The sequence below is a fragment of the Caretta caretta genome, chromosome 18 (assembly GCF_965140235.1).
Source record: "Caretta caretta isolate rCarCar2 chromosome 18, rCarCar1.hap1, whole genome shotgun sequence".
NCBI lineage: Eukaryota > Metazoa > Chordata > Testudines > Cheloniidae > Caretta > Caretta caretta.
Genome location: NC_134223.1, coordinates 10842272 through 10867736, shown reverse-complemented (window position 1 = coordinate 10867736; position 25465 = coordinate 10842272). Strand labels below are relative to the sequence as shown.

At 43.5% G+C, this 25465-nt stretch overlaps 1 protein-coding gene across 1 annotated transcript; it reads left to right on the top strand.

The window, feature by feature from the left end:
* The first annotated feature begins 2761 nt into the window (after nucleotides 1-2761).
* Nucleotides 2762-19104, top strand: LOC125624355 (arylacetamide deacetylase-like 4). Its single transcript, XM_048824957.2, has 4 exons — nucleotides 2762-2917; nucleotides 11355-11571; nucleotides 14461-14524; nucleotides 18212-19104. The coding sequence occupies exons 1-4, from the start codon at nucleotides 2762-2764 to the stop codon at nucleotides 18984-18986; spliced, it is 1212 nt and encodes a 403-aa protein (XP_048680914.2). The 3' UTR covers nucleotides 18987-19104.
* The last annotated feature ends 6361 nt before the right edge of the window (nucleotides 19105-25465 follow it).

Below are 25465 nucleotides of genomic sequence, written 5' to 3'. Positions count from 1 at the left end.
GAATAAATGGTCGGTTTTCACAGTGCAGAGAGATAAATAGCGGGGTCCTCCAAAGATCTATGCTGGACCAGTGCTGTTCAACATATAAGTGATCTGGAAAAAGCAGTAAACAGTGAGTTGACAAAGTGTGCAGATGACACAAAATTGCTCAAGATAGTTAAGACTAAAGCTGACCACAAAGAATTACAAAGGGATCTCACAAAACTGGGTGACTGGGCAACAAAATGGCAGATGAAATTCAATGCTGACAAGTGCAAAGTAAGGTACATTGGAAAACATAATCCCAACTAGACACACAAAATGAGGGGGTCTAAATTAGCTGTTATCTCTCTTTCTCTCTCTCTCTCTCTCACTCACACACACACACTCACACACAGATCTAGGAGTCATTGTGGATTGTTCTCTGAAAACATCAGCTCAATGTGTAGCAGCAGTCAAAAAAGCTAACAATGTTAGGAACCATTAGGAATGGGATAGATAATAAGACAGTAAATATCACGATATAAATCCATGGTATTCCCACACCTTGAATACTGTTTCAAGTTCCAGTCGCTACATCTCAAAAAACATATATTAGAACTGGAAAAAGTACAGAGAAGGGCAACTAAAATTATTAGGGTCTGGAACAACTTCCGTATGTGAAAAGATTAAAAAGACGGGGACTGTTCAACTTAGAAAAGAGGCGACTAAGGAGGGATATGCTAGAGGTCTATCCAATCATGACTGGGGTAGAGAAAGTGAATACGGAAGTGTTATTTCCCCCTTCACATAACACAAGAAGTAGAGGGTTTCAATGAAATTAATAGGCAGTAGGTTTAAAACAAACATAAGGAAGTACTTCACACAACCTGTGGAACTCATTGCCAGGGGATATTGTGAAGGCCAAAAGTATAAATGGGTTCAAAAAGAACTGGAGAAGTTCATAGAAGATAGCCATTGATGGACCTATTAGCTAAGATGGTCAGGGATATGTAACCTCATGGTCTGGGTGTCCCATAACCTCTGACTGCGAGAAGATGGGACTGGTTGACAGGGGATGGATCACTCAATTATTGCCCTGTTCTGTTCATTCCTTCTCAAGCATCTGCCACTGGCCACTATCAGAAGACAGGACACTGGCCTAGATGAACCATTGGTCTGACCCAGTATGGTCATTTTTATAGTCTTATAATGTTTATATTGTAATAGTGCCCAGATGCCTATCAGCCCCAGGACTCCATTACAACGGGTGTTGTACAAACACCTTTGACAATGTGGTCGCTGCCTGGAAGAGATTACATTCTCTGCACACGAGAGGCATACATAGGGTTGAGGGAGAGGGAAAGCGTCTACAGTTTTCAATAGCTATATGTATATTTGCCTTTTGGCGAGTTATTATAAACAGATGAGTGAAGTACCCCCAACTTTCACTAGATCTAGCCAACAGTAGCTGGATGATTACTTATAGGCAGTGGTGAACTGGAGCCGGTTCGCACTGGTTTGCGCGAACTGGTTGTTAAATTTTGAAGCTGGTTTAGAACCGGTTGTTAAAGGGGTGGGGAAGCTCAGGCAGGACGGACAGAATGTGGCCCGTGGGACTGTCCTGTCCGTCCTGCCTGAGCTCTCGACTCGGGAGGCTCCCATGTGAATTTTTACTGACCCGGCACCACTCCGAGTCTTCGGCGGCAGGTCCTTCAGTTGCTCGGGGTCTTCAGCGGCATTTCGGCGGCGGGTCCTTCAGTGCCACCAGAGACCCGGAGCGAACCGAGTCTTGAGCTTCTGGCAGCTCATCACTGCTTATAAAGAAAAGGAGTACTTGTGGCACCTTAGAGACTAACCAATTTATTTGAGCATGAGCTTTCGTGAGCTACAGCTCACTTCATCGTAGCTCACGAAAGCTCATGCTCAAATAAATTGGTTAGTCTCTAAGGTGCCACAAGTCCTCCTTTTCTTTTTGCGAATACAGACTAACACGGCTGTTACTCTGAAACCTGTCATCACTGCTTATAGGCGCCTTGGCAGAGGTGGGTCTTGAGGAGAGATTTGCAGGAGAAGGTCCTGGCCTTAAAAATCAGTGTTTCATGTGAATTGGGCAGCATGGAAGACAGGGCAGAGAAATTTGTCAATGAAGCTGACAAATGGGCCACTGAGATTGGTATCATTGGTGGAGTAGGGAGTGGTTGCACAATCAGAGACAAGACAAAACAGGTAAGAAAGTACCTAATTGTGAGTGCTCTTGAAGGCAGCTGTAAAGCAATTTCCCACAGGAGTTGAAGAATAACAGAAGCCTGATTGTATCTGAGGAAAACATAACACGTCTTGGCTTTCCCATAAAATTGTTGCAAAATGCATAAGAAATCAGACTGCCAGCTCCCAGGACTGGAAGAGAGAAGAGAAGAACAGAAATGCAAGATCAGTGAAATGAGGTTCTGAAAAATCCTCCTGCTATTGCAATATGAGAGAGAAGACAAATCTCAGGTCTCTTGTTAGAGCTAATATATCTTTGCCAAGAGAAGCACTAATCCAATAACGATAGGCACAGTAGGAAAACACATATAGAATATATATATCTACTAATATGAAACAATAATTTATGCAAGCCTCACCTTTTTTTAATTAATACTTCCTGAGTGGTGAGATCTTCACCTACCTATGAGTATTTCCAAGAGGAGGAGGATGGGGTGTGGAGGGATTTTTTGATCCTGCCACTGAAGATTTTAGCTGTGGAGACAACTGCAGGAGAGCAGTCAGTTCCTAGTTCCATCCTTTTGAGCACCGTGAAATGGAATTCACAGTAGCAATTTTTCTTGTTGCTTTTATCCTGTTGGTGGCATTGGCATTTTACTATGAACATCCAAAGGCTGAAATCCCTCGAGAAGTGGATCAGCGCATAAAGCTTTACTTTATTCATTACGTCGTGAACTTTGTATTTGGTCTGGTGAGTGTACCTTGTTTGAAACTCGGGTTTGATTTCCATTTAAATGTATTGTAAAGAGTTGGCACAAGATCCCTGTCAACTGGATTAGTTCTTGGAGGTAAAGAGAAGAAAGCACCAGGCAGCATCACTCACGGGTAGCTCCGAGGGAGAATTATTTCTTCGTGTTTAGGCAAAAGTCTTTTTAGAAAAAGTACAAAGAGTGATAAAATCAGTGCTAGGTAGGAGCTCTGCACAGGGCTGGGAAACCTGTTGCTTATGCAAATGCAGTAGAAAGATTTCAAGTGTGGGCAGTACAACTTGCTGTTCTTCAGTCCAAGGTGTAAGGAAGACTACAGTGTGTCTGTGAAAATATGTATACATATGAAGTGTTAAAATGAGGCAAGAACTAAGATTGAAGTCAATGGCGTTGCATCAATTTACGTAGGCTCAGGAGCTAGGCATGGTCTGAATCCTTCTATTAAGAGAGTTCTGTTTAAAAGCAGTAGTAGGGAGCTGCTCGCTGTGACTCCACAGGGAAGCTTATGTTGTGTTTTTAAAGCAGGGATTCAACCACCTCTTTTTGTGGGTGTGACGAATACAGTGTATCTTTGCCAAAGTCACAGCACATCATCTGAGTCAGCATTGACTTTTCTGAGGATTTTCAAGGAAATCCTTAATTGACATACCTGCGCTAGCTCTCAAGATAGCACGCTACAGATAGAACGGAGCCGCAGTGACACAAACTACAAGACCTCTTGGAGACCCTCGGCCCGTACTTGGGGTGGCTAGCCCAACCTCTCTAGTTTTAGCACACCAGCTCAAGGAGAGCTAGCCAAAGACCCATAGAATCATAGAATATCAGGGTTGGAAGGGACCTCAGGAGGTCATCTAGTCCAACCCCCTGCTCAAAGCAGGACCAATCCCCAACTAAATCATCCCAGCCAGGGCTTTGTCAAGCTTGACCTTAAAAACTTCTAATGAAGGAGATTCCGCCACCTCCCTAGGTAACCCATTCCAGTGCTTCACCACCCTCCTAGTGAAAACGTTTTTCCTAATATCCAACCTAAACCTCCATCACTGCAACTTGAGACCATTGCTCCTTGTTCTGTCAACTGCCACCACTGAGAACAGCCGAGCTCCATCCTCTTTGGAACCCCCTTTCAGGTAGTTGAAAGCAGCTATCAAATCCCCCCTCGCTCTTCTCTTCTGCAGGCTAAACAATCCCAGAATGTCTCCTTGTGCTGGGAACCACTCCCTCCAGCCTGAAGTGTAGACTTGCCCTAAAATTAATTTTAAATGGTCCCTTTAAGAAATGTGGCCTGAGGAACCTCACCCTTCTTTTTTGAACCTTTCTAAGCTAAAAATACGGCTCCCCAAAAGCACCAAGCTTCACTCACACCCATCTCTCAGACAAGCCACTCTCCAAATTTTGAAATATACACTTAAAAACAATCGGCCCCCTTATTGTCCCCCCGGCCTAGGAGTGGACATGGGGCAACAGGGCCACGTGGGATGGGAAGCTCAGGGAAGGGTGTTGTGGGTCCAGAGATGTACGGGAACATCAGATTAACGTTTGGTGAATCATTTGTCTGGAAAGAGAACATGAGCTGAGCAGGGCTATGAGTTTGCATGGGCTTCCCCCTCCATGAGCGTCTTCCACTCTGCCCTCTCCCCTGCCCTGCCACCAACAGCCCCTCTTCCAGTTCTTCCTACAGCTGCATAACTCCCACCACGGTCCCTCTACAGCCATGTCCTGCCCACACAGTAACTGGGTGCCTCTGTTAAAATAACAGGCAGCAGGTGCCTCTCCGAGCTAGTGTTTCAGGCTGCCCACAGACTCCCACCGTTCAGCTACTCTTGGTTCACATTTTTCAAGTTATCTTAGCAGCCCTGAAAAACTTATCTTTTTAAATAACAGCTCAGACGCTGGAGCATCCGTCTGTACAGCCATACAAATATAGCAAATAATTCAAACAGCCGATGAGGAAAATATTCAGAATTCATAGGAAGAAAGAAAAGGAGTACTTGTGGCACCTTAGAGACTAACCCATTTATTTGAGCATAAGCTTTTGTGAGCTACAGCTCACTTCATCGGATGCATACTGTGGAAGATCTTATTATATACACACAAAGCATGGAAAAATACCTCCTCCCACCCCACTCTCCTGCTGGTAATAGCTTATCTAAAGTGATCACTCTCCTTACAATGTGTATGATAATCAAGTTGGGCCAGGCTGACAAAGGAGGTGCTGTTGTCATCATGAATAGGTCGGAATATGAACAAGAGGCTGCTCGGCAGTTCTCCAACACCACTTTCTACAAGCCATTACCCTCTGATCCCACTGAGAGTTACCAAAAGCAACTACAGCATTTGCTCAAGAAATTCCCTGAAAAAGCACAAGATCAAATCCGCACAGACACACCCCTGGAACCCCGACCTGGGATATTCTATCTACTACCCAAGATCCATAAACCTGGAAATCCTGGGCGCCCCATCATCTCAGGCATTGGCACCCTGACAGCAGGATTGTCTGGCTATGTAGACTCCCTCCTCAGGCCCTACACTACCAGCACTCCCAGCTACCTTCGAGACACCACTGGCTTCCTGAGGAAACTACAATCCATCGGTGATCTTCCCGATAACACCATCCTGGCCACTATGGATGTAGAAGCCCTCTACACCAACATTCCACACAAAGATGGACTACAAGACGTCAAGAACACTATCCCCAATAATGTCACGGCTAGCCTGGTGGCTGAACTTTGTGACTTTGTCCTTACCCATAACTATTTTACATTTGGGACAATGTATACCTTCAGATCAGCGGCACTGCTATGGGTACCCGCATGGCCCCACAGTATACCAACATTTTTATGGCTGATTTAGAACAACGCTTCCTCAACTCTTGTCACCTAACGCCCCTACTCTACTTGCGCTATATTGATGACATCTTCATCATCTGGACCCATGGAAAAGAAGCCTTTGAGGAATTCCACCATGATTTCAACAATTTCCATCCCACCATCAACCTCAGCCTGGTCCAGTCCACACAAGAGATCCACTTCCTGGACACTACAGTGCTAATACCGGAAACCTACTGACCGCTATTCCTACCTACATGCCTCCAGCTTTCACCCTGACCACACCACACGATCCATCGTCTACAGCCAAGCTCTGCGATACAACCGCATTTGCTCCAACCCCTCAGACAGAGACAGACACCTACAAGATCTCTATCAAGCATTCTTACAACTACAATACCCACCTGCGGAAGTGAAGAAACAGATTGATAGAGCCAGAAGTGTTCCCAGAAGTCACCTACTACAGGACAGGCCTAACAAAGAAAATAACAGAACGCCACTAGCCGTCACCTTCAGCCCCCAACTAAAACCCCTCCAACGCATTATTAAGGATCTACAACCTAACCTGAAGAATGACCCAACACTCTCACAAATCTTGAGAGACAGGCCAGTCCTTGCCTACAGACAGCCCCCCAACCTGAAGCAAATACTCACCAGCAACGACATACCACACAACAGAACCACTAACCCAGGAACCTATCCTTGCAACAAAGCCCATTGCCAACTGTGCCCACATATCTATTCAGAGGACACCATCACAGGGCCTAATAACATCAGCCACACTATCAGAGGCTCGTTCACCTGCACATCCACCAATGTGATATATGCCATCATGTGCCAGCAATGCCCCTCTGCCATGTACATTGGTCAAACTGGACAGTCTCTACGTAAAAGAGTAAATGGACACAAATCAGATGTCAAGAATTATAACATTCATAAACCAGTTGGAGAACACTTCAATCTCTCTGGTCACGCGATTACAGACATGAAAGTCGCTATTTTACAACAAAAAAACTTCAAATCCAGACTCCAGCGAGAAACTGCTGAATTGGAATTCATTTGCAAATTGGATACAATTAACTTAGGCTTGAATAGAGACTGGGAGTGGCTTAGTCATTATGCAAGGTAGCCTATTTCCCCTTGTTCCCCCCCACCCCCCAGACGTTCTTGTTAAACCCTGGATTTGTGCTGGAAATGGCCCACCTTGATTATCATACACAATGTAAGGAGAGTGGTCACTTTAGATAAGCTATTACCAGCAGGAGAGTGAGTTTGGGGGGGGGGGGGGAGGGGAGGGGAGAAAACCTGGATTTGTGCTGGAAATGGCCCAACTTGATTATCATACACATTGTAAGGAGAGTGATCACTTTAGATAAGCTATTACCAGCAGGAGGGTGGGGTGGGAGGAGGTATTTTTTCATGCTTTGTGTGTATATAATAAGATCTTCTAAACTTTCCACAGTATGCATCCGATGAAGTGAGCTGTAGCTCACGAAAGCTTATGCTCAAATAAATTGGTTAGTCTCTAAGGTGCCACAAGTACTCCTTTTCTTTTTGCGAATACAGACTAACACGGCTGTTACTCTGAAACCTAGCATTCATAGGGACATATATGGAAACAGTTATGACTCGTGTGAATAAAAATACATGAATAAATAGGAAAACTGGTCTGTGCTTTAGCTTTTTTTTACAAGCTAAGATTTAACTGATAAGAAAAAAAGGGCTGGACAGTGGTGGCTTTGCAGTCAACAAAGGACAGGGGGAAAGAGACAGAAAGTGCCAGACTGTATCTTAAAGCAGAAGATGGGGACTGGCTGATGGTCACAGGAGTGAAGCTGGATAGGGAGCAGGGCTATGGAAACTGGGGAGCTGTCTGTTGATACAATAATATTCACAGTATTTAAAACTTCACACACATTCTCTGCTCAGTGTTCCATAGGGAGAGATTAGGGACGGGGGCTGGCGAGAAGAGGGAGGCAGATCAGTGGAAGGGAGTATATGAGGGGCCTCTGGAACTGTGCTTCAGTGGAAAGGGCCCCTGAGCCATGCCAGGAGAAGCTCTGCCCCCTTTCCCCAGCACAACTAGATGGTCCACGCGCATACACCTTCCTCCTTTGCTTAATCCTTTTCTAGGTCCTACCCGCAGCGTAATCCAGGTTCTACTCCCATAACCACCACTACTCCCAAAACTCTGAATCCTACCCACTTCCCCAATATGTAAGTGTGACATCAACTGCTCCACATTTCAGAGACCCAGGAAATTCATACACAAAATGTGTGTGTGTGTGTGTGTGTGTGAGAGAGAGAGAGAGAGTGCTAAGGTTGCCACCACACATGCCATAACAAAGACCAAAACCACCAAAGCAAGGATATGAAAAGTTAAATGAGCTAAGAGTACATATTCCCTTCTACCCACAGATACACATCTTATCACTAGAGCTACTGTACACCACAGACTACGAAGCACAACCGTAACCCTTCCTCCATAGGGATGCAAACCTCCACCACAGCCTATTGTTGCCAATGGGATCTGGTTTTCACTGTTTCAGCTTGAGCGTCTACTGTTGATTGCATGCTACACCATTTGTGTTGTTTGTGGGAGGAATCTATGAGCAGGACAAACTTGTGAAATGAGTCAAAATTGACTTGTCAGCTTTTTTTAATGCAAGCTTGCAATTCTTATGAAATTTGAGACTACACCTCCCCTCGCCATACCTATTGGCAAGACAGAGATTGTTGCTGTCAGCATCACCAGAAAATTGCATGTGTTTTTTTATTAGGTGTTGCAGCAAGTGACACATTCAAAACCATGCCAAGCTCAGAAGTTACTAATTTAGGAATTAAAATGGATGAAGATAGGCCATTTACATGCAGATATCAAGATACTAGATCATGCTTTTAGCATGCTAAGACTTGATGACAGCTTATACTCCCCTCTGGAAGCTCTCTGTGTTACACTTATTTCAACATTTCCAAGTCGGCGGCCGGCATCCTTATGGGTTACAGCTAAGTATGGTAATTGTGGTAGTGACAAATTGCTCCATATCAGCAAATGGAGAAGTAGATGGCACAAACTGGAAGGTAGCTCTGTTTTTTACTTCCTTGCTGCTGTTATTTTGTTACGTAATGTGAACTGTGTATTGTGACAGACCCAGACCAGTGGGGTACAGGAGTCTGGTCGAAGGCAAATATACTGGCCACTGGATCAATAGTTTTCTGTTCCCTGAGTGACCAGAGCAGGGGCTGCCCTAGAGCAATCAGGAACCTGCTAGAACCAATTAAGACAGGCAAGCTAATTAAGCCACCTGGAGCCAATTAAGAACATACTAGAATCAATTATAGCAGGCAGACTAATCAAGACACCTAGTTTAAAAAGGACCTCCCATCAGTTAGTGGGGTGTGTGTGCAAGGAGCAGGGAGTGAGAAGGCATGCTACTGGAGGACTGAGGCGTACGAGTGTGATCAGGCTTCAGGAGGAAGATCCTGCGGTGAGGATAAAGAAGGTGCTGGGAGGAGGCCATGGGGAAGTAGCACAGGGAATTGTAGCTGTAGCTATATTTGTCACGCAGCTGATACAGGGGACATTGTAGACCGCTACTATCTACACGGCCCTGGCCTGGAGCCCAGTGTAGAGGGTGGGCCTGGGTTCCCCCCATCCCCTGAACTCCTGATCGGACACAGGAGGAGTTGACCTGGTCTGTAAGCAACACCAGAAGGGAAGATCTAATTTGGAAAGGGATCTGGCCTGTTCCTGACCCACTAGGTGGGACAACAGAGACTGCGGGGATTGTTCTCCATTTCCCCCATGCTGGCCAGTGACGAGGTTAGCTGAGTGGATGGCAGGTTTGAGCCTCTAGCAGAAGTGGCCAAACTGAGGGCTGCCGTGAACCTCTGAGGCGAGCAAATCCACCCAAAAGCCCAGGACCCACCAAGGCAGAGGAGAAACTTTGTCACTGTATGTAGATAGTTAATTTAAAGCACACCATCTATTTGCTTATAAGAAAATGTTCATAAGTGTGTTGGTTTAATAAAGTTGTTGCTGAATTGTAAAAGGCTTCTTGACTACAGCCTTTAACACGCTGTAAAAAGTAAATCAGGTTTGTTGCCCCTTCTTCCAATCCTGACATCCCTCTTCTGACAAGCACTGTCACCTCACTACCAGGTGGTAGCAGATTTTGTGACCTTACAGGTCAGCTCCCCAGTGAAGGGAAAAAAGTCAATGATACGGAGTACAGATATATTCTAACTGTAACTTGCTTTTACACATTTATCAGTCCTGGAATAGAGATGCAGGCAATCCCCTCTTTCAGGAATCTCAGCCCAACACAAATGCCTGCTTCTCAGAGAGTAAAATCTACCTTAAGAATGGACTATAATCAGAGACTAAGGCAGAAAGCAAAACTCTCCTGCCGTTCTGACAGCTTCTACTCACTGAACCTGGTATAACCAAGAACTGGCAACAACACATGAGTTTCTTCCAAGACTAAAAACTTGTTCACTCTCTAAGAGAGAACTCGGAAGACAATGTGGAACAGCACCACCTGATGACGTCTGCTATAACAATACTTTGTTGTTGCTAACCAGAAGCAATTAGTCACTTTAGTGCTGACTGTGAAGAACATGTCACATAACTTGTGAGGTTGGCGCCTGGGGCTCTGCAGGGCAATGTGAAGGAGATTTTCTTTATGTTCACAGTAGTTTGAGCTGAGATTAGCCAGCCTAATAAACTCTTGATGAGTCTGAAGTCATCTAGCACAGTACTGAAGCCACTCTATCCTTGTCTAGATCACTAGATCTAGATTAACTGGGAATTGGTCCTGCTTCAAGCAGGGGGTGGGACTAGATGACCTTCAGGGGTCCCTTCCAACCCTGAGATTCTAGGATTCTAGGATTCTATGACATCAGGGGTTGCTGTGGTTATATCTATCCTACAGTAACAGGATGTGACTGCAGCTCCAGTGGAGATACCTGGGCTAGTTTTAATCTGGCTATCTTGGGTTACAGAACAGCAAAGCTGCAAAAGCTCAAGCTTCAATGCAGCCTGCACAACCCCCCCATGGAACCCTGGGAAATTCCTCGCTGGGCTAGCCCACGCTGAGCCTTGCATGGCCACAGCTTCACGGTTCGAGGATTCAAAATAGTTAGATTAAAGATTGCTTGGCTATGTCCGCTTGAGTGGCAGTCACACCCGCTGACTGTCGAAGAGACATACCCTGTGTGCCTCGGACAACAGGAAATATCCCTGTCTGCTCCTGCCCAGTTTTAGAAAAGATTGGGAGTGGGAGAAGAAGCATTTCAACTTTGCTGTAGGTTACCAGTTCAAAGCCAGTCAGAGTTATTAGTAATCAAACAGTTGTAATGAGATGCAGGGTAATTGGTAGCACATGTGAAACAAGTTGGTTGTCTGAATCTACTTCAGAATAAAGAAGTGACCACGTTACCCTCACAACGGGGCCCTTTGATGGCAGCACCAGCACAGACCCCAAAATTTGAATTGGTTCTGGAGACAATTTCCTGTTCACTCTCCAGGATATGGCTGAAGCACATTGACAGGGAACTGTAAACTAATTTTTGGTCTCTGTCTCCCTATAAATAGGCAAGGATTTTTGAGAAACTGCGAATCTGCAAGGAGGTTTACTTCATCAGGACCTTCTTGTATGGAATACCCCCATGGAAGAATGCTAATCTCTTCGTCGAGGACTTGAAGTTTGCAAAGGTGTCAGTGAGGGTTTACCATCCGAAAGCGTCATCTGCTGGCCAAAGGAGAGGAGTCCTTTACCTTCATGGAGGAATTGGCCAGTTTGGAAGCATAGGTAAGAATTTTAAAGAAATTAAGAACTATGATAAATTTGATGTTCCTTCTATTATGATAGTTCTTACATGATAATTAAGAACTACTGCAATTAAGAATTTAAAAAATAAATTAAGAATGATAACCAAACTTAAAAGTTACATATTTTTAGTCAGACTTTCCAGCATTATGCCGCTGAGCATTCCCTTCGACGAAAATTTGTACTTTTCCTTGGATTTCTGTTCTCTGACCATTCATGAGAATTACTTTACTTTTCCCTTTAATTGTTGCTATTGGAGACAGAAAAATTGGAGCTTTGGCCACTGCTAGGCAAACTGCTCCCAGGCTGGAAGTCTTTGAGATCTGGAAATGGCCCACCTGCTGATCACTTTAGATAAGCTATTACCAGCAGGACAGTGGGGTGGGAGGAGGTATTGTTTCATATTCTCTGTGTGTATATAAAGTCTGCTGCAGTTTCCACGGTAAACATCTGATGAAGTGAGCTGTAGCTCACGAAAGCTCATGCTCAAATAAATTGGTTAGTCTCTAAGGTGCCACAAGTACTCCTTTTCTTTTTGCGAATACAGACTAACACGTCTGTTCCTCTGAATACTGAACTTTGTTAATTATTATAGCACTGAAATGTCCTTTATGCCTCTGAAAAATCTCCCACGATAATAATAATCCCTTAGACATATTTTTGGTTGCCCAATCTGAGACATCATAAGGTATTCAGACTTCAGTAGATGCCAAGTACCCACCCTTTGAATAAATCAGGGCCCTTTAAAGGCATCTCACATTGGGCAAAAATTGAGGCATCCAAGATCACTGTTCTCTTTGGGAAATCTTGGCCTATATGCACGCTGAGTGTTGGATGCTGTAATTAGAGTGGGGTGAATTTTTTCAGAAGCATAGTTTATTCAAAGAAAAATGCAGTTTGGGGTTTTCCAAAACTATTCTTGAATTGGGAGTGAATTCAGTGAATAAAAAAAAAAAAACTTTTTCGCAGAAACTAAAGTCAAAGTTTTGTTTCAACAGTTTCTAAATGATATGTTTTGACCTTTTGGTTTGAAACAAAGTTTTGATTGGAAATGTAACTAGATTTAAATAAAGCAAAGGCACCCAAAAACTAAAAGAAAACCTCAAATCATTAAAAAGAAAAATGTAGGTTTTGGGATGAACCAAAACAAAATATTATTTGTCGTTTTCAGTTCAGCCACTGACTTGAAAAACAAACAAACAATTATTTCCTCAGCTCTAGTCCTGTCTGCAGAGGGAGGTATTAAAACAGCTAGCAACTTTACAGATGTCCTCATCAGATGTCTATTATTCCTGTGAGCTACAATAATCCCTTTGGAAGGGGTAGCCCATTTTGTCATTATATGCTTCCTTGGTGCAAGTTTTAAGCCCTGTGACAGGTGATGCCTCAGAGGATTTGGCTAACAAAGCTGCTCAATTCCTGAATGTGCAATTGAGATGCACCTATCTTCCCTTCCAATATCCAATTTGCGCTATTCCATCATCTTTCTTTTTTTTCGGATAAATAGACAGCAGAGACATTTCCTAAGATCTGTGCTAAGATGTTGTAGCTTTTGGAATAAAGACCTGGTCTATTCTGAGCACCTGTGGAAGGGACAATTACTACATCTCCGTGGAACTAGCCCCCAGACAATGTTCCTTTTCATTTGTTTTCCATACGTGGAACAAATGACGGCCTTACCTCAGATGTAAAAATCTGTGGATGCAGTCTCTTGCACACCGTTTCTCTCCTTCTTTCTATTATCTCCACCCTACCATTCCAGTTACCATTTCATTCCATCATCCCTCCCTTCCTGCCTCATCATTCATTCTATATCCCACACTCGTTATTGACTCTTTTACAGCACTCCTTTTCACTCTCTTTCCCTTGCAAGTTTCCCTTCCCCTCCCTTTCTTCGTTCTACACATTACTGCTTTTTTACTATATTCTATTCTGGTTCTTATCTGTTGCTCATCACTGTGGCAATGTAAGCCCCTTCCAGATGTGTATTATACAATGTTCCTGGTGTCTGTCATGCGTGGTTCTTCCTTACCACAGGGAAAAAGCTGCATGAACAATTAAAAAAATTAAGATAATATTTATTTTATATATGTGTATATATAGGCATGTGTTGTGTGTTTATACTAGTAGAGACAAGGTTTAAAAAAAATGCATCGTGCCCTTGCAGTGGAAAGTGGTGAGGTCTGAGGTAGTTCTGTGTGTGTGTATGAAAGAAAATAACACACTTGCCCCTTAAGAAAATCCCTCCATTGCATTACCCTTGATGTGGCCCTGCTAATGCCAGCAGTGGTGTCTTTGTCCAACCTCCCACAGGGCTGGTTTACATAACGTGAAGGTAGAAATGTGAATCAACTTTGGTGTCCTGTCTGCACTAGGGCTCCCACAGATGTTAACAAAATGGTGGGAGAGTTCATCCCTGTGCCACGCCCCTCACAAAATCTAGTAGTGTCAAGGCCAAGGGCAGGAGAAATCCAATGCAGGCTTATTAGTATGAAGGAGATACAGATTCCAGAAAGTCTGACTCTTTCTTTTAAGTGATGTTACTTTCACACCTTGACTCACTCAAAGAGGCATTGAGGAATATTTTGAGTACGGTGTTTGGATACTTCCGCCCCAATGCACACAACTCCCAGTGAAAAACGTGAGAGGCCCTTTTGCCACATACTGAACACACTAAGACTTTCTCTGGATTAGTAAACCAGGGATGAGTAGAATTCCAAGTCACATAAAACCCCCTAATCCTCCTGTAAGATCATGAGTCCCTCATCAAAAATGAACACCCATCTGAATTTTCTTCTCATTGTGTAAGGATATAGAATTGAATATCTTGAAGATATTAATACAACTCCATTGAGAATGTTTGTGTTGCAGGCATGTATGAAAGAGTATGCCGTTTTATTGCCCGTGGAAGTGACTCAGTGGTTGTGTGTGTTGGGTAAGTGATTTTATTTCAGTTGCATTATGTGGGAATCATTTACAATGTGTCAGCTTCCAGGTGTGTATGTCCATGAGATGTCCCTATCAGCCTGCTCTTTCAGAAAGTGGTTCAACAAAAGGAACATATGGATGGATATAGTTTTGCACTCTACGCTATGCCCTCTTGTTGAGTTCTTTGGAGTAGACTTGCAATAAGTCTGTTATGGAGCCTAAAAGATCAGACCAAACAAAGAAAAAAACCCCTTTAAATATTTTAATACATAGCATCATTTTTATAGATAGTGGGTCAAATCCTGACCCCTCTAATGTAGAGGAAGGGGACTGCACATACCTTACTCTCACCTGTCATTATACAGCCAGATCAATCCTTAGGATGGCTGTTATTGCAGTGCATTAGCTATAGAATGATGGAATCATAGAAATGTAGGGCTAGAAGGGACCTTGAGAAGCCACCAAGTGTAGCTCCCTGCACCAAGGCAGGACCAAGACCATCCCTGACAGGTGTTTGCCCAGTGTGTTCTTAAAAACCTCCAGTGATGGGGATTCCACAACCTCCTGTGGAAGCTATTCCAGTATTTAACTATCTTTGTAGTTAGAAAGTTTTTTCTAATATCTAAACTAAGTCTTCCTTCTGGCACATTCCACCCATTACGTCTTGTCCTGCCTTCAGTGGACACAGGACAATTGATTGCCATCCCTGTTATAACAGTCCTTAACATATTTGAAGACTTATCAGGTTCCCACCTCAGTCTTATTCTCTCAAGTCTAAACTTGATTAGTTTTCTTAAGCTTTCATAGGTTTCTATTTTCTCAACCATTTATCATTTTTGTTGCCTCTCTGGATTCTCTCCAATTTGTCCACATCTTTCCTAAAGTGTGATGCCCAGAACCGGACACAGTACTCCAGCTAAGACCTCTCCAGTGCTGCGTAGAGATGGACAATGACTTTCCTTGTCTTACATATAACACTGCTGTTAATAGAGCCCAGAATGATGTTAGCCTTTTTCACAACTGCATCATATTGTTGACTCATGCTCAATTTGTGATCCACTGTAACACCTAGAGCCTTTGCAGTGTTACTACCACCTAGCCAGATATTCCCCATTTTGTAGTTGTGCATTTGAGTTTTCCTTCCTACTTTGCACATATCTTGATTGAATTTCATCTTGTTGAATTCAGACCAATCCTTCAATTTGTCAAGGTCATTTTGAACTCTATATTTTTTCTTCCAAAGTGCTTGCAACCCTGACAAGCTTGAAATAATCTGCAAATTTTATAAGCCTACTCTCCACTTCATTACCTAACTCATTCATGAAAATATTGACTAGTACTGGACCCACAACTGACCCCTGCTGGACCCCTCTAGATACGCCCTCCCAGTTGGACAGCAAAGTATTGATAACTACTCTTTGAGTAGTCTTTCAACCAGTTGTGCACCCACCTTATAGTAATTTAATCTAGACCACGTTTCCCTGCTTGCTTATGAGAATGTGAGACTGCGTCAAAAGCTTTACTAAAATCAAGATACATCATGCTACTGCTTCCCACGCTCCCCCGCCAAGCAGGCCAGTAGCCTGGTCAAAGAAGGAAGTTAGGTTGGTTTGGCATAATTGGTCTTTGACAAATCTGTGCTGGCTATTCCTTAGAACTGTTTGTTTTTCTCTAGGTGCTTACAAATTGTTTGTTTAATAATTTGTTCCAGTGTCTTTCCAGGTACCAAAGTTAGGCTGACTGGTCTATAATTCCTCAGGTCCTCCTTGTTCCCCTTTTAAAAAGATAGGTAGTATGTTTGCCTTCTCCATTCCTCTGGGACCTCACCTGTCTTCCATGAGTTCTCAAAGAGTTCCAAGATTGCTTCAGCTAGTTCCTGAAGTACCCTAGGATGAATTTCATCAGGCCCTGCCAATTTGGATTCATCCAGCTAATGGAAATATTCTTCTAGGCAGCAGCTTCATAGCTGTGTACCACAGAGGCCTAGGAGAAGGGGAGCAGCTTCGGCAAATGAGTCCTCAAGCCCCTCCTATAACCCACTGCAAAGCATGCCGTTGTGTCTCTCCACAGAGACTACAGCAGAATTGGGAGCAAGGGAGAAGATATACAAGGGTCTGCTGATTGGGGGGCTCATTGCAAGTACTATAGAATGCTTCTGTGTAGGGCTGATAAGAAGGGTCGTGCGTGGGGGAGGGAAGGGAAGTTGTGCCTTCCCTTCCATCCCCCAGCACTGACCGTTATTTTGTGAAGGGCTTTGTTCCAGTGTTAGTTATCAGCTAACAAACAGCCACTGCCCTGATACGCACCTAAATGACATCTGTATATGTTGGCATCCACTATTAAAAACTCAAGCTTGGAGGCTGTTTTCAAAAACATACATTTTAAAATGAATTGGGTAACAGTCTGAATGATTTGAGTTGCAGTTATCCAACCCCCTTTTATTTAAAACGTGGTCCTCTCCGCTGAGAGCCGATGCAAAGAGCTGTAAGAGGAAGCCATTTGCAGCGCACAGGAAGAAATGTTATTGATCTACCAAACCCAGGAATTATCCTACATATTCCAGAGGGCCATCTGCTGTCCCTTACCTATTGAAAAACTGTTTACAGATAGAACAGACCTTTAAAAACCTCCCTGCTAGTTATCTCCCAAATGCTAAAGTCAAAGCACATGACCCTGTTATGGATCACTGGGATTTTCAGGGAAATTATGTCTTTGTAATGAATGAGGAAAGTGGCCTCCCTAAATGCTTCAATTCATCAGCATTCATCATGTTGTAACTAAAGATCTCTAGCTAAATTGTTTTAATCCTGATAACCTGACAAACCTGATAGAAGATGACTGCTGCAGGATAATCAGAGAAAAAAGCAAGCAAAAGACTTTGCGGTCTGTACTCAATAGACTGTCTGACTAGCTTCCCTGATTAACAAATGTGTTCGGTGTTCTAAGACCTTTGGCTAATTGAGAGTGCATCATAAATTGCTAATAAAAAGACATAACCACAATGAATATTAATCTGTATATTCCAACCCTTCTGTGTATATGTCAACCATCCATATTCGTGGCGCTGTTAAAATGAATACAGATTGTTGCTGACTACACCCTGTGTGGTGCATTTGTGGATTAATGGTTTTATGTTTCCTGATATTGTGTGTTTCTTTAAGGGAAATTGTATCTCCTTTTTTTAAGAGAAAAGGAATTGGGATAAAAAGTTGTTTCCCTTGAATTATATTCAAAATTGCACTACCTGTTCCCTAAATCCTGGGCTAGCAGAATTGAGCGAACACCCATGTGGAACCCTTAGCGCCACTTGGCTCCCTTTATAAATAATTCCTGACACAAAAAATAGTAAATCTTTATCACTTTCAGTGTTTATTTTAGAAATCTCTATTCTCACATATGTGCTCAGGGAGGTATTAGACTTCATTGCAAACCTAAAAGCAGGAAGGCCGATTACTGGTACATACTCCAGAATATTTCAGTACCTCACAGAGTCAGGTGATGTGTCTACAGTTGTCTAAAACATAATTAAAAGGGGGGGGGGTAACTCCTGAAGCTATTCTACAAAGCAGCATTTTAAACATATACATAGGTAATAATAAACATATATGTTTTCTAACTTTAAAAGGTACTTGAAAGAGAAGATGACACTTCCCATAGATCTGATGACATTAAAACGCTGTCATTGATATTTTAGGTATCGTTTGGCTCCTGAGCATCCATATCCAACCCAGTTCTGGGACTGTCTCACTGCCGCGGTACACTTTATGAGGACCGCAGAAGACTATGGAGTGGATCCCACCCGTATTATCATCTGCGGGGACAGCAGCGGTGGTACGCTTGCAGCTGCTGTTTGCCAAGCCCTGGTGAATAGAACAGACCTCCCAAAGGCACGAGCCCAGATCTTGCTCTATCCGTTTCTCCAAGCTGTGGACTTTAATTTGCCTTCATATCAGCAAAACGGTTCAGTCCCCCTCTTGTTAAAGAAACGGACCCTCACGCTTGGTATGCAGTATCTCAATAAGGACTTGTCACTGATGAAAGGTATCCTAGAAGGTTCCCATGTGCATGAGGATTTGAAACTGAAGTTTAGCAAATGGCTGAGTCCAGACAATATCCCCATGGAATTTAAGATCAGAGGCTACAAACCACCTGCATCTGCTTCATATTCAGAAGAACTTCATACTTTGGCCAAACTAGTTTTTGAGACAACCTTTTCCCCACTATTAGCTGAAGATGCCATTGTTCACCACCTCCCAGAGACTTTCATCTTGACCTGCGAGTATGATGTGGTCAGGGATGATGGCCTGTTGTATAAGAAAAGATTGGAGGACAATGGCATTCCAGTGACTTGGTACCATGTAGAGGATGGATTCCATGGAGTACTACTCCTAATTGACAGTGGGTATATTTCATTTCCATGTGGAAAGAGAGCAATGGACAATGTAGTAAACTTTATAAAAGGTTTATAACCACCACCCCACAAAAAAAAAAAAAAAAAAATAACCCCTCACCCCCCTGTTCTTCAGAGCTGGGAGTCATAGATATTAAGGTCAGAAGGGACCATTATGATCATCTAGTCTGACCTCCTGCGGCTGTTGTTTCTGGCTGCTTGTGAGAAGTGCAGCTAGAGGAGCTTAAGAATCTGTTTCCCCTCTTCCTGCTACTCAGCTGGTCTTCCAGGGAGAGATTTGTGCAGTGCTGCCCAGGGGATGGGAGAAAACATTAGGGCTGGGAAACTGAACGGACAAAGGGACTTGGGGCTGAATCTGGAGGTAATGGAGAGGGGGATGAATCGGGGTGGGGGTGGGGGTGGGGGGATGGATATGTGAAATGGTGACTCTTGGGAAGATGAATCTGGAGCTGGCTGCAGAGAAGCCTAAATCTCATGAAGGCTGAATCCAGAGTGAAAGCTGTAGGGAATAGAGAACTGAATATGGGGGCTGGATCTGGGGATGCAGGCAAAGAAAAGATGGTGGAAGGAAAGAGGGAGGAAAGGAGGGGATCAGCTTGTGGAGAGCACAGCAGTGCAACTTATAAAGCCATAAACAATGAACAATACTTAATCAGGAGCTACATGCTGTTATGAGTTTCAAAGGTAAATGAAACAACTTTGTGACTTTGTCCTTACTCATAACTATTTCACATTTGGGGATAATGTATACCTTCAGATCAGCGGCACTGCTATGGGTACCCGCATGGCCCCACAGTATGCCAACATTTTTATGGCTGATTTAGAACAATGCTTCCTCAGCTCTCGTCCCCTAAAGCCCCTACTCTACTTGCGCTATATTGATGACATCTTCATCATCTGGACCCATGGAAAAAAAGCCCTTGAGGAATTCCACCACGATTTCAACAATTTCCATCCCACCACCAACCTCAGCCTGGTCCAGTCCACACAAGAGATCCACTTCCTGGACACTACAGTGCTAATAAACAATGGCCACATAAACACCACCCTATACCGGAAACCTACTGACCGCTATTCCTACCTGCATGCCTCCAGCTTTCACCCTGACCACACCACACGATCCATCGTCTACAGCCAAGCTCTGCGATACAACCGCATTTGCTCCAACCCCTCAGACAGAGACAAACACCTACAAGATCTCTGTCAAGCTTTCTTACAACTACAATACCCACCTGCAGAAGTAAAGAAACAGATTGATAGAGCCAGAAGAGTTCCCAGAAGTTACCTACTACAGGACAGGCCTAACAAAGAAAATAACAGAACGCCACTAGCGGTCACCTTCAGCCCCCAACTAAAACCCCTCCAACGCATTATTAAGGATCTACAACCTATCCTAAAGGATGACCCAACACTCTCACAAGTCTTGGGAGACAGGCCAGTCCTTGCCTACAGACAGCCCCGCAACCTGAAGCAAATACTCACCAACAACCACATACCACACAACAGAACCACTAACCCAGGAACTTATCCTTGCAACAAAGCCCGTTGCCAATTGTGCCCACATATCTATTCAGGGGACACCATCACAGGGCCTAATAACATCAGCCACACTATCAGAGGCTCGTTCACCTGCACATCCACCAATGTGATATATGCCATCATGTGCCAGCAATGCCCCTCTGCCATGTACATTGGTCAAACTGGACAGTCTCTACGTAAAAGAATAAATGGACACAAATCAGATGTCAAGAATTATAACATTCATAAACCAGTCGGAGAACACTTCAATCTCTCTGGTCACGCAATCACAGACATGAAGGTCGCTATCTTAAAACAAAAAAACTTCAAATCCAGACTCCAGCGAGAAACTGCTGAATTGGAATTCATTTGCAAATTGGATACTATTAATTTAGGCTTAAATAGAGACTGGGAGTGGCTAAGTCATTATGCAAGGTAGCCTGTTTCTTCTTGTTTTTTCCTACCCCCCCCCCCCCCAGATGTTCTGGTTTAACTTGGATTTAAACTTGGAGAGTGGTCAGTTTAGATGAGCTATTACCAGCAGGAGAGTGAGTTTGTGTGTGTATGGGGGTGGGGGGGATGTGAGAAAACCTTGATCTATGCAGGAAATAGCCCGACTTGATTATGCAAAGAGTTGTCACTTTGGATGGGCTAGCACCAGCAGGAGAGTGAATTTGTGTGGGGGGTGGAGGGTGAGAAAACCTGGATTTGTGCTGGAAATGGCCCACCTGTTGATCACTTTAGATAAGCTATTACCAGCAGGACAGTGGGGTGGGAGGAGGTATTGTTTCATATTCTCTGTGTGTATATAAAGTCTGCTGCAGTTTCCACGGTAAACATCTGATGAAGTGAGCTGTAGCTCATGAAAGCTCATGCTCAAATAAATTCGTTAGTCTCTAAGGTGCCACAAGTACTCCTTTTCTTTTTGCGAACCTTGTGCCAGGAGGTCGGAGACAGGGTTAGTGTGTCTAATCAGAGCAGTAATCAAATGATATGCTCCACAGAGATGTTGTATAAAGTAAAGTTGTTTAGACTCAAACTTCTGTATTAAAGAGCCACTGATAAGGGAGAGGCTTTTACTTCGGTTTCAAAAACAGCATTTTAAAAATAAATAATTGATGACTTCCCATGAATGTACTTTTTGATCAGCCACTGTAAAGAGGATGTGTCACTATGGATCTTAGGCCTGTATTATCCAAAGGAGAAAGCAATTTCTGATAAGAAGACTGGATCCGTGAACACTGTACCGTGCCATGTCAGAGAAAGGGCTGGGATACAAGGAACTGCCACCATCCAAATGGTCTATATCCAGGAGAGAATGACAGATAAGCAAAAATGCGTTATGATTTTTAACTAGGTGGATGTGCCTGGTCACCAGGCACAAACGATGGAGCACATCATATCTTTTGTCTTAGAACATTTTAAATATGACACAGGAAGCATGTTTTCTATGTTGAGTCATCAGAACCCTGTTCTCAGACAAAACCTAATAAGCCAAGTGCATCCCCCAAAATGGGATAACAATCCCTACCCGCTTCAGCCCTTTACTTTCCTTACAAGAGATCAAGCAACTGAGAAACTCTCAGACTGGCTGTCCCGTAAAGTAGCTGTGAAAACCAGACAGTTTTGAACCCCCTCACTCTTTACTTCACAAATGTTAGGCCCATTGTAAGACCAGAATGAGAACATGAGTAAAGCATCACCCTGAACATTTGAACTTGAGCATATGAAACCAACTGTCAACAGAGCCGGAGAATTCAGAGCTGAACAGCAGCTTTCAGTGTGACAACCACCAAAAATATGAAAAATATTGATATTGTGTTATACAGATGTGTCACGGGGACCTCTACTCACCACCACAGCACCTCCTTCTGGCTGCATCTGGGGGTTAACTCTGCCATCCCAACACCCTCGTCTCATTACCTCACTCACTTGCTCCGCGGCCCACCTCTTGCTCTTCAGGAGCTGCTATGCCTTGTCTTCATGGCTTAGCCCTGTGGCCAAGTCACAATAGTCCTCCCCTTTCGGAGATACTCTCAATGTCTTCCACACCAGCCCAGGCCGTCCTTAAGTCCACTGCCCTGTCTGTGCCACTCCCTCAATGACTAGAACAAACTATCCCAGACAGTCTTCAAAGTTCACTTCCCAGATTGTGCCACTCATTCATAGAATCATAGAATATCAGGGTTGGAAGGGACCTCAGGAGGTCATCTAGTCCAACCCCCTGCTCAAAGCAGGACCAATCCCCAATTAAATCATCCCAGCCAGGGCTTTGTCAGTGGCTGGTTGGGGAACCCAGACCCATCCCTACACTGGTTTCCAGCCCACAGGCACCAACAGCTAAGGTCTGTACTACCATGAGCCTTCCTGCCACTCCCTGGAGTGCTTCCTACCTGGCCTGCCCCAGGCTTGCATTCTCCACTCTTCTAGCCAAACCCCTGTCTCCTGGATCTGCTAGACAAACTCTTCCTTAGTAATCCCCACCCCTTTCTCGCCCTTGTCCCAGGGAGAAAAATTGCAGCCTTCCTCCCTGCAGCTTCCTTGGTTTTATAGGTTTCAGAGTAACAGCCGTGTTAGTCTGTATTCGCAAAAAGAAAAGGAGTACTTGTGGCACCTTAGAGACTAACCAATTTATTTGAGCATAAGCTTTCGTGAGCTACAGCTCACTTCATCGGATCATGAACATGAACATGAAGTTCCGATGAAGTGAGCTGTAGCTCACGAAAGCTCATGCTCAGATAAATTGGTTAGTCTCTAAGGTGCCACAAGTACTCCTTTTCTTCTTGGTTTTATAGACACCCCACCTGTTCTTGGACAGGTGTGCGTCCCTTAATTAGGGCTCTCCTCTCAGCCTAAATCCCCACTGGCCCTGTTTGCAGACTAATGGGTTACTTGGCCCATCTGGCCTATGTTTACCCCATCATGGTGAGTATGGGGAGCATGCCCCATCACAAGGTGATAACCTACATAGAAAAATGATACCAAGAAGGTGATTATTCAATACTCTGAGATCCTGAACTCTCAGTTCTCATTATTTGCAATAAACATAAATCCCCTGCTATCTGAGAATAGCCTACATGCTGAATAAAATATAATGAACATATTTATAATACATAGATATAGTGCAACACACAGAGGGTTAAGTATTTTAAATGACCTGATACCAATCAAAGCTCTCAGTAGCTCAAAGAAAAACAGAGATAGAATCTTACCCAAAAATAAGAGTAATAAGTCTTAATAATACTAAAGAGGTTGCAGCTGTTTTTAAAAAAAACACGAAAATACCTTGAATATAGAAAACTAAAATATTAAGGGTGGTTAATAAATTGTCTGTGATTACACCCAACAGGTGATTTTCAAGAAAAATTAGTAAATAGCTTAAAAATCATTCAGTACATTTATTTAAGGTTTACAATCCAGAAATGTCTGTGTATGTGTGAGAACATGACTGTTTTATTATTTTAAAACATAGTTATTTTTAGTTTTAGTTTTAGACATAGTTTATATTCGTTGGCTTTCAGTAACAGAAGTAATGATATAAATTATTATGAATTTTAAACTGATTTCAATGGTATTGTCACTACCAACAGTATAACTCATTCAACTAGGATCTGTATTAAGGATTAATATTTGATAAATACAATCTTCCCAGAAGAGAACAGAATAAAGTTAGACCAAATTACCTTTGATATTACTTTGATTATTGTATTGAAGAGCTGGAGAAGCTGGAATAAGATGGGTTTGTGAGAATGTCCAGGAAGGGAGAAGATAAGGGCAAACTCAACGATTGGGGATTGCTGAGGGTTTAGGTCTGTGGGCATGGGGTGGAGGAAACTGGGGGTGGGGGCAGTTAGCTTTATAGGATGTCTGGGGTAACTGGGTAGTCTCAGAGACAAGCTGGAGCCATCTGGGAGTTGGTAAATGCATCACAGAATGTGAGAAGTTAGGATCAGCGGTAGACAAAGGAGAAAAGAATGTTTTGAACCAGATGGATGAAGTGGACATGAGCAAGTAGCTGGGGTGATGTAGGCTGAAGATGGGCATTAGTAAATACAAATACTGTTGAATGTATTGGATTCTGAACTTTATGGTCATGCAACAGTGGCATAACTATTCCTGGGGACAACTGGAAGACACTCTTCCTATTTTAATAGGGTCATAGCACTGAAGATCATGCAAATTACAGTGCCAAATTCTCCTTCCAGCAGTGACATATCTGGCTGCAAATTCTACTGCTCTATGGTCCTACAGGAATGTTGGTATACAGTTTTAAAAATATTGTACGAAAGCCAGTTCCATAAACCCTATGAAAAATGTAATACTTAAAAAGAAACCTCAAAACCCTGTAAATAAATAGAACAAAAGGAGGCTTTCCTCAACCTAACTGATCACAGAGCCAAGAAAAACAATGTTAAGTGTCTCTCTACTTGTCCCATAAGTGTGGTGTATTAAGGTCTGTTTTGGAATTGCAAGCTAGCACTTTAAGAGAATATGTGTGGAGGTTTCTGCTTGCAGGCTAGGGGACTCTTTAGGGAAGTAAGTGATCAGAGTCAATCTAGAAAGAGGCAGCTTAAAGCAGGGTGGGTGAGTTATGCCCATCTGCTTTAGGAAGCAACCAATATTCTCTGTCTCTGTATTGGGGTTCTTGTGTGTAATTGTTCCAAATTCTAAGCAGTGTAGGAGGATTACACTGCAGCCTTCCAGCAAAGTATTTCTATCTAGCTTCTCTGCGCAGATACTGTGAGCAAAACAGTAAGGAGTAAAGCAGTGTGCAGGACTTCAGTCATTCTGCAGCAGCTGAGCTGTGTCTTATAGAATCATAGAACTGGAAGGGACCTCGAGAGGTCATCTAGGCCAGTCCCCTGCACTCATGGCAGGACTAAGTATTATCTAGACCAGTGGTTGGCAACCTGTGGCCCATCAGTGTCATCCACTGGCGGGCTGCAAGACAGTTTGTTTACATTGACCATCCACAGGCGCGGCTGCCCGCAGCTCCTAGTGGCTGTGGTTCACTGTTCC

Excerpts from the sequence above, each read along its gene's own strand:
- LOC125624355 (XM_048824957.2), top strand. The coding sequence starts at position 2,762 with ATGGAATTCACAGTAGCAATTTTTCTTGTTGCTTTTATCCTGTTGGTG. Across the intron at positions 11,572-14,460 it reads TGGCCAGTTTGGAAGCATAG|GCATGTATGAAAGAGTATGC; the intron begins GTAAGAATTTTA and ends TTTGTGTTGCAG. Across the intron at positions 14,525-18,211 it reads TCAGTGGTTGTGTGTGTTGG|GTATCGTTTGGCTCCTGAGC; the intron begins GTAAGTGATTTT and ends TTGATATTTTAG.